The sequence below is a fragment of the Medicago truncatula genome, chromosome 8 (assembly GCF_003473485.1).
Source record: "Medicago truncatula cultivar Jemalong A17 chromosome 8, MtrunA17r5.0-ANR, whole genome shotgun sequence".
Lineage (NCBI taxonomy): Eukaryota > Viridiplantae > Streptophyta > Magnoliopsida > Fabales > Fabaceae > Medicago > Medicago truncatula.
Window position 1 is genome coordinate 7,153,219 of NC_053049.1, and position 9,924 is coordinate 7,163,142.

The window sequence follows — 9,924 nt, forward strand, 5'->3', positions numbered from 1 at the left end:
TTCTGTATACATTGACAGTGTATTTTTTTGTTACACATGTATTCAATTAAATTACTATATGATGTTTCATTTTTAAATAAGTTCCTAAAATATTTCTACATAAATGATTTGATCAAATGTATGTGTAAAAAAAAAGTTATTTATTTCTTACCCTATCGTTAATTGGCACAATTAAAGTTATTAAATATGTGCTTTTGGTTCTCTCAAAAAAAAAAAAAATTGCTTTTGGTTTTGTATGAGTACAAAAGGGAAAAAAAAAACACTTATTTTATCTTAGTTTCTTTTTCTTTTTTTGGTTTGGTATTTTATCCTAGTTTCTTAAAACAACCAAAATTTTAAAGTATTAAGCTAAAAATAAAAAGACCAAAATTAGGGGCGGAGAAACAATACATTATATTACTCATCTGATCCAACATAGCTGTTGTTCAAGGTTTGTTGACATTGATTAAAAACAGATATAAATGAATTAAACAAATGTTATTTTTTATAAATTATCCTTATTAACCATTGATTATTATTAGTCGTTGTTGTAAATGTTTAGTGGAATAATGGTTTAAAAGTAATTCAGATAATATTAATTTATGGTAGAATTAGAAAAATAATAATTAATATCACACAAAAATAACAACTACTTTTACTACTAAAAAAAACAGTTATTCAAACTATTTTAGGTTAATGGTGCTTTACCCATCTGTAATATATGTCATTTTTTATTTTTTTCCTTGTAAAATATTTTTTTTGATTTACCCCTTGTAAAATATATATTTTTTGGAATACCTCCGTAAAAGGTCATAAAAAAACGACTTTATTTTTTTTTTCTTCAGAATCTTTTGGTTTTTTTATATAATTACAAAAATATTTTAGAAAATGTGTTAAAGAGAATGAAAAAGAATAGAGTATTATTAAACACCAACTAAAAGTCCTTGTAAGTTTATCTCAGTTAGTAGGAACAATGTATAATATATGCAAGGTTTAAGATTCAAATCTCGACCTCCTCAATTAAAAAAACACCAACTAAAATTAAAGATACGTACATAATAGAGGACAACTTGTACTTGTGTTGTGCTTGGTTTGCAACTTGCATTATTTCACAGTGAATCTGAACCAATTGGCACCACTGCTCTAACCAGTAAGCATACATGCAATGCAATTGCAACTAGTAGTCGATTGGACCAAATGGTTCAATTGGGTCACGAATGCTGCAAACTAATTTAGGTCAAACATTTTTCTAGAAACAATTCTTTGTTTCTTTATTTTTAACTCAATCTAAAAACAATTTTCAAAAGAATGAAAAGATGATAAAGAAATAAATATATAAATACTTTTGCATATCCACATGAGCTTAACCCATGAATAACGCATAATATTTCTAACAATTTTTTTTTTTTCATGTTACCATTATTATTTCTCATAAACGTTCAATTTAAAACATTCGACTTTGATAGTTACTCCTTAAGCATCCAACAATTGCTCGAATTTGGTTATTATTGTTCGTTGTTAAATCATTTAATAACTTTTTAAATTGATGTAATCAATTAAAAAAAATAAAAAAAAAGTAGTTATATTGTCGTTGGACATATTTTAAGAAAGAGTAAATTTCGTTGACTATTATTTATTAGAAAGGAAAAACATTTGTTTTATGGAGGAACTAAACCGCCTTAAGATACCGTTGCCGTTTTTCTTATTTTTTTTTAAGGCAAAATGTGAATTCTTCAAATCAAATGCATACATTTTTCAATAGTTTTAGCGCAACAATTGCTGAGATATTTCTAGTCTGAGAGTTTGAGCATTTAACTCAACAGTGATAAATAAGTTTTTTTTTTTTTTTTTTTAAATAGAAGAACAAATGTATTAAGAAGAGGACTATTGAAGCATTTTGGGCCATAATGTGGGTGCTATGTTTCTGATCTACCCATATGGGGAAATTGATCCTTAAACACCTATCAATTGCTCACAGTCACGTCAAAATACTCAAAATACCTTCAACGACAACTAATTATTGTTCTAAAAACTTTTTTAAATCGTTACATCAATTAAATTTGATTTAAACAATTTAAAAAGTACTAAATGATAATTAATTATCATTTTAAAACAAACAACAATTAATCGCCGTTCAGCGAACGATAATATGAAAATGTAGAACAAGGCAAGTTATCATCAACAATGAAATATTCAAGAAAAAACACAAACTTATCAATTAAGCGTTATTTCAAATCCTCTATGCCGGGAGTTATTAGAAGTTGTCATTTTACACTTAAATTGATATACGATTGAATTGTTTGTCCACTTTATGAGAGTTAGAATACTAAGCTTAGACTTTTTATCAATTTTGATACAAACTCATTTTTGCTATTATAAACTAATTTCTCACTTTGTTGGAGTGAATCCTCAAAGGACCAGTCTTTTGCTACTTAAATTGGTCATTTGTGTTGTATTATGTTTGCACTATCTTTGTTTTAACAAGTTTCGTTAAAAAAATATGCATGTCATTTTAAAATTGAGATAACTCACATAAATATGCTAGATTTGTCCCACTCCTTAGTTTCTTAATTTTTTTCTTCTTCTTTTAATCTAAATTTTCAACTCCAAATACATTAATAACTATTTTTATTTTTTTTGCAATAATGTCTTTTTTCATTTCTACGATTCGAATTCACAAACTTCAAACAATGATTGTTCATCTCTAACGTGAGATGTGATGAATGTACATATGTATGTAATGCTTTCATCTTTAGTTATGGAACAAAATTTATAAATTAATAAAGTAACAAAAAGTAACATAAATTACAATAAAGTAAGAGGAGCATAACATGCAAATGAGCAAGACCAATTCGAAAACAAAAAATTGAAGGATCAATTAAAAAAGAGGTCTTGTTAACAAGTGCGCTAAGAGCCTCTACAATGACGAGGTCTTCACTATTTAAGACCTAGTACCTAATAGGTACTCCTATTGTAGGAAAAAATTTGGGGGTTTTTGTAAGACTTGAGGTCTAACTTAAGACCCCATCTTTAAGTTCCCACACACTTTTTTTATTAAAATAATATGTTAGTAGTGGAATTTAAATGATTAAGAGTTAGTTGTAGAACCCATTTAGACTTTTTGTTAGAAGATCTCTATTGGAGTGACTGGGTACCTATTAAGTACTGTTATTATAAAATAATAAAAAAGTGATGTGTACAAGTGGGACCCGTTTAAGACCTTCAATTTGATGATCTCCATTGTGGATGCTCTAAGGACACATATTAAGGAAACTAAAAGTAGTAATTTTGCATTGGGAATTACAACTTTTTAACTTTTAGAAATTTGAATTCAACACTTTTCATCATTTTTCAACAAATTATTTATATTTATGTTCTCTTAACCAAATACCCTAAGGACACTTTTAACATTTTCTTAAAAAAGTTTAAACATAAAGGATTTCATTTATTTATGTATATTTACAATAACTTATTTATTATTTGTTAAAAGTAGCAGTACATTACTTATTCTTATACTATAATTTATTTATTTATCTTTATAGTCTATAAGGTTCAAGTTCAAAACATCCACTATTACACAAACCACCATATCTCTCAACTGCATTCAACCTTAACCATTTATCGAATCACATTCACCGGTCAATACTAGATCGAACAGTAAACAAAAAGCAGTGCAACATAGCATCAAATCAATCTTTATTTGATCATTAGTATATGAAACACAGACATGGACACGTCGAGTAATAATTTTTAAAAATTATATAATTAAATATAATTATATGTGTCGGTATTAGATATAACACGTATCAAATACCAGAATACGTTTAATAAAATTGTCCATATATCATAGAACATAGTTACTGATGAGATATTTTGGCATCTATTCTCTCTTGAAATTTAAAAGCAGTGCAACATAGCATCAAATCAACCTCTATTTGATCATTAGTATATGAAACATAGATATGGACACGTCGAGTAATAATTTTTAAAAATTATATAATTAAATATAATTATATGTGTCGGTATTAGATATAACACGTATCAAATACCAGAATACGTTTAATAAAATTGTCCATACATCATTGAAGATAGTTACTGATGAGACATTTTGGCATCTATTCTCTCTTGAAATTTAAAAGCCATCAAATCAACCTCTATTTGATCATTAGTATATGAAACACAGATATGGACACGTCGAGTAATAATTTTTAAAAATTACATAATTAAATATAATTATATGTGTCGGTATTAGATATAACACGTATCAAACACCAGAATACGTTTAATAAGATTGTCCATACATCATAGAACATAGTTATTGATGAGACATTTTGGCATCTATTCTCTCTTGAAATTTAAATACTATTCCACAAACCACCATATCTCTTAAGTGTATTCAACCCTAACCATTGATCAAATCACATATATCAACCAAAATTAGCATTGCAACATAGCATCAAATCAACCTCTACTTAATCATTTATCCATGAAACACGAATAAAAATATTAGACACAACACGAACACTGACACACCAATATTATTAAATATTTGAAAAAATCACCTAACTAAATGTAGTTATATATTCAGTATCGTATACGACATCTATCCAACACCAAAATATGTTTAACCTCGTTAGTGTCCGTGCTTCATAAATTATAATCATAGAGGAGAGAGTTTGGCATCTATTCTCTCTCTTGAAATATAAATACCAAAGATTATAGTATTTTATTTTGTTATTAGACTGCTACTACATGCCGTGGCCACCTCTGCAGAAATCTGAGAAAGAAATGAAAGAGCTGGCACAAAACCCAACACTTTCATTTCATTACAAACCTCACAATATTACACGACACAACAACACTAACTTTTTGTCTAAACCTCCTCAACAAATATTATTATTAAAAAAATATATAAATTTTATTTTATATATATAAACACATATCTAGTTTCATTCACACTCATTTCACAATCCTAGCCTAGAAAAGACCCACGATATATCAAACTCATATGATTATTAATGACTATGATATCTTAATAAGAAGATTCAGATACCCTCAACAGAAAACAAAACAAACTAAATGGAAAATTTTCATCTCTTTCAAAACCAAACCATTCTTAGCTTTGAACTTTGAGCTCAAACTCCAACATTCCTAACAAAGAAAATCCAAACATCTTCTTTAGACAAACATGAGTAACTGGTTAGGATTTTCTCTCACTCCACACTTGAGGATTGATGAAGAATTTGGTACAGAAAACCAAAACCAAAACCAAAACCATGTAGCTGAAGGATCAGAAATAGGAAGAAACTATGTTACTCCTTCTTCTCATCCTCATCCTCATCATTTATCTATTATGCCTCTACGTTCTGATGGTTCACTTTGTGTTTCTGATTCCTTTACTCCTCAAGGTATATATATGTATTTTTTATTCTTACTTATTAGTAACATTTTTTTGATGGTTCTGCATGTTCTAGTAGCATTTTTTTGTTCTTACTTATTAGTCCTCAAAAGGGTATTTTTTATTTTGCTCAAAACTATTTGCATGTTGCTAAAAAAATGTTTTTTTTTTATACTCTTGATATGAATAATTGAAACAAAAAAAAACAGTAATTTTTTTGTTTTATTTTAATAATTTGATAATGATTTAGTAATTAAATTTGTGTATGGATTTTTGGTGTGACAGAATGGAGATATGAGAATGCAATAACTGATGGAAATTCAAATGAAGAAGGACCAAAACTTGAAGATTTTTTGGGATGTTACTCAAACCAAAACCAGAATAGTACTACTACTAGTACTATGTCTAAAATTAATGTTAATGTGTCACCAAGTTTTTGTACCAATAATAATCCAGAGATTGACACAAGGGAGAATCTAACAAACCAATCTTTGATTCACTCTTTTCATGCATATAATGATCACAGCAACAACAATCATCATGCTTTAATCCATGATAATAGCATGTATAAATCTTGGATGACTCAAACTCAGTTTTCTTCTGAGGGGAAAACAACTTCTAGTGATGGAAATGGTTTTCAATCTCTTAATTTGACTATGAGTCCTTGTGTGCAAAATGGTGTTGGTGGGGGTGTTGGTAGTGCAATTTCTAATGTTCAAGTGAATGAAGATCCTAGGAAAAGGTCTTTGTCAAAATCTAATGCTAGAGAACCTGTTCCTCGTAAATCTATTGATACTTTTGGACAAAGAACTTCTCAATACCGTGGTGTTACAAGGTATTAAGATTAATTAATTTGATTTTTGTTTATTATATAGTTTTATTCAAGGTTTTATATATGAACTTTGAAACTGCCACAAAAATTTAGAGAAGAAAAAAACAAATTGGTCACTATTTCTTTTGCTAAATGTTACATATGCCAAATACAGTGACCAATTTTATTTTTCTGTTGCAATTTTTTTGTCCTTATATCAACTTTTTTTAAGATAATGTTTGGTATTGTGACAATTTGCTATTTAATACATAATTTTTTGTTGAATTTGTATTTTTAATTTTGTTTAGGCATAGATGGACTGGGAGATATGAAGCACATTTATGGGATAATAGTTGCAGAAAAGAAGGGCAAACAAGGAAAGGAAGGCAAGGTAAGAGAAACATGACATACACTTTTGATTTTGTTTCAATTTTTTTTTTTTTTTTTTTTTTTTTTAACTTTTTAGTTTTTTGGTTTATGTTGTCATTGACTAAGGAAGCATGTTTTGTAACTATTTTCAAGAACCAAACTAGTCCTCTAACCTCTTTTCTATTTTCAATCTTTCTTTTCTTTCCTCTCTTGTTTTAAAAGAGAATATACTAACTGTTTGTTTCATGCACTTGTTTGATTCTTCTCCTTTCATGGCTTCTTCAAATCTTTCACAGTTTACCTTGGTAAGTCACACTCCTAAAAATGCATTTGTAATGTAACACATAAATTAAATTAAATGCATAACATATTTGCATTATTATTAGGTGGGTATGATAAGGAAGAAAAAGCAGCAAAGGCTTATGACTTAGCTGCACTGAAGTATTGGGGTCCAACAACTCACATAAATTTCCCTGTAAGGTTTCTGAGACTTGCACAGTTCACTCCTTTGTAAAAAATTCTTACTAATATTCACTACAAGGAAAAAAAAATATTTAGAAAAAGTCAAATATTTATTTTGTATATTTAATGTATATGCAGTTTGAAACATTACATAGTTAGTAACTGTGATCACTCTATATCTACTACTTTCTTAAATGCTCAGTTAAGCACTTATGATAAGGAACTTGAAGAAATGAAGCACATGACTCGGCAAGAATTTGTCGCCAATTTAAGAAGGTACCATTAAATTTTTTCCATGTGAACTTGGTGAATTTTTTTCTTCCTTTTGGCCTTTTGTTTTCACCAATTTTATTCAATATGGAATGAATGGTCCTTTTTGCTTCACTTGGACAGGAAGAGCAGTGGATTTTCAAGAGGTGCGTCTGTGTATAGAGGTGTGACAAGGTATGGCCCAAAGTGTTGTGCTTTTTTCATTAATATTAGTAAAATTCTCAATGAATTATTTGCTGCAATTTCAGCTTTTGTTTTTATAATTAAACACATGGACTATTATTGGTTAACAATTTATCTTTTTCCTCTTGTCTCCAATTTTCAGACACCATCAACATGGAAGGTGGCAGGCTCGGATTGGAAGGGTTGCAGGAAACAAGGACTTGTATCTTGGTACATTTAGTAAGTTCCCTATCCTCCTTCGCTATATTCTATATCCTTTGACGAAATCACGATGACACCATGATTTTGTTAAATTAAGTATTTCCTTACTTATGTACAAAGTTATAAGTGCTTTGACGAAATCATGATATGGCACCATGATTTTGTCGAAGCTCCAAAATCACACCGCAAATCCAAACCTACGCATTCATTCTATTTTGCATTGTTGTTAAGCATGATATATAGTGTGAAATATAATCTGACTTTTATGATATCATGTTCTAGTTTAATTGAGTATCTTGATATTTTATCTAATTAGTGAGCCATAAAAATTATATAGGCACGCAAGAAGAGGCTGCAGAAGCATATGATATTGCAGCAATCAAGTTTAGGGGAACAAGTGCTGTGACCAACTTTGACATAAGTAGGTATGATGTCAAGAGAATATGCTCAAGTTCAACTCTAATTACCGGAGATCTCGCAAAACGTTCTCCTAAAGACTCCACCCCTCCCGCAACCACAGCCGAGGACTTCAATTCATGTGGAAGTTCATCGACACTTTCTCAGCCGCCTCCTCTGACTATTACTGATGGTGAACAACATTCTGATGAATTGTCCAACATGGTGTGGAATTCCAACAACGACGAGCAAAAACCTCAGAACGGCACCAACATCACCGAATCATCACAGCACGGTTCACCAAGCAACAAGAATGAGATGAACCCTCAAAGTCCCAAATGTTCATTGGGACTACCTAATGAGTTTGGAGTGAGTGGAGCAGATTATGGACATGGTTACTTCACACTGCATGGACCAAAATTTGATGATGGAAGCAATGAAAATGACCACATGAACAACAATAGGCTTGGAAATTTGGGTTTGGTTAATCAAGTTCCTATGTTTGCTTTGTGGAATGAATGAAGGGAATGTTTTGACATTAAAAAACATTAGCTTAGGAATTAAATCAAATGTCAGAATTATTATTGTTGAATGATTATTTATGTTTGGTATATGGTAGTAACATGTTTTTCTTTTGAAGGAAAAGTTATGTCAGAAATGTTGATTCCTTATGTGTTCAGTAGGTAGGGTACATACACTAATTCAAATCCAATATGGATCCGGGTTGTATGCAGTCATACGCTTCTCGACCGACTAAGTAAGATTGGACTCTTCTTGAAAAAATTCTTCAAAAACTGAACTGTCTGATCTTGATTGAACGATCTGATCTTGATTGAACGATCGAGAAATGTATGATTGTGTGCTGTCATATTGCGCTTAATCCAATACTAACTAGCTCAAGATTATTTATTTGTTGGAATGAAAATTGTTGCATAAAACCAATGATGAGATTTGTACAAAATCATGAAAATGAAAATTAGTATGTCTTTTTGGCTAGCAACTTATTATTATTCATCTAAAATGATCATTTGACAAGTTGTCATGAGTACTTTTTCATTGACTAGAAAGATATTTTCATGCATGAAATCTTTATAGAAAATTGGTTCAGTTTGTCATGCAAATAAAATGAGGGTAATAAATTAATGGAATGTAGCGGGGAAATAAAACAGTGACATCCATGTCTTTTGGAATCAAGACAAACATCAAAGACAAGATGAGGCATTTCCCTACTCAGCAACATAACGTTACTTTGATATTAAGTACGCCTGATTAAGTAGTAGATAATTTACTTATTTAGTCTTAAGTAGTTTATGTATTCACAAAATTAGCAACCTACAATGACCCAAGTGACAACCCACAATGACACCAACAAGAGACTAAAACATCACTATACGATCCAAAATACTAAGACATTGAGAATATAGATTACTTCTTTTATAAACAAGAGGTTGCTATTTAAAGTGAAAGATTTTATCAAGAAAGTATAGCGAAAGATTGGCAGCCGTTAGATGTGGGGATTAGCGGAAATCATGTGTTGATGAAGATGAAAATGAAATAGGTGTGTTGATATAGTTGTAAACTGCTATCGTGAATGTCTCGTGAGATAAGTTTTCAGAATAATTAGCATTTTCCTACAAATAATTCATTTAGTTTATTTCTAGTCAATTTAAGGTTTAACCATTTATATTTAAATTTTAACTATCATCTTTAAAGTGTGAGTCTCTCACATCATTATATATATCCAAATAGAATATGTTACATGACTTCAAATCCAAATCACTGTTGCAAAGACACTTTTGATACAAATTAAGATTCAATACAACTTGATATACTCTTTTTGATACACAAGTTATAT

General features: G+C 29.7%; 1 protein-coding gene across 1 annotated transcript; it reads left to right on the forward strand.

The window, feature by feature from the left end:
* Window positions 1–4,925: 4,925 nt before the first annotated feature.
* LOC11419919 (AP2-like ethylene-responsive transcription factor AIL1) lies at window positions 4,926–8,736 on the forward strand. Its single transcript, XM_024773928.2, has 9 exons — window positions 4,926–5,387; window positions 5,663–6,212; window positions 6,497–6,579; window positions 6,854–6,862; window positions 6,944–7,032; window positions 7,222–7,295; window positions 7,413–7,463; window positions 7,615–7,691; window positions 8,011–8,736. The coding sequence occupies exons 1-9, from the start codon at window positions 5,168–5,170 to the stop codon at window positions 8,589–8,591; spliced, it is 1,734 nt and encodes a 577-aa protein (XP_024629696.1). The 5' UTR covers window positions 4,926–5,167; the 3' UTR covers window positions 8,592–8,736.
* The last annotated feature ends 1,188 nt before the right edge of the window (window positions 8,737–9,924 follow it).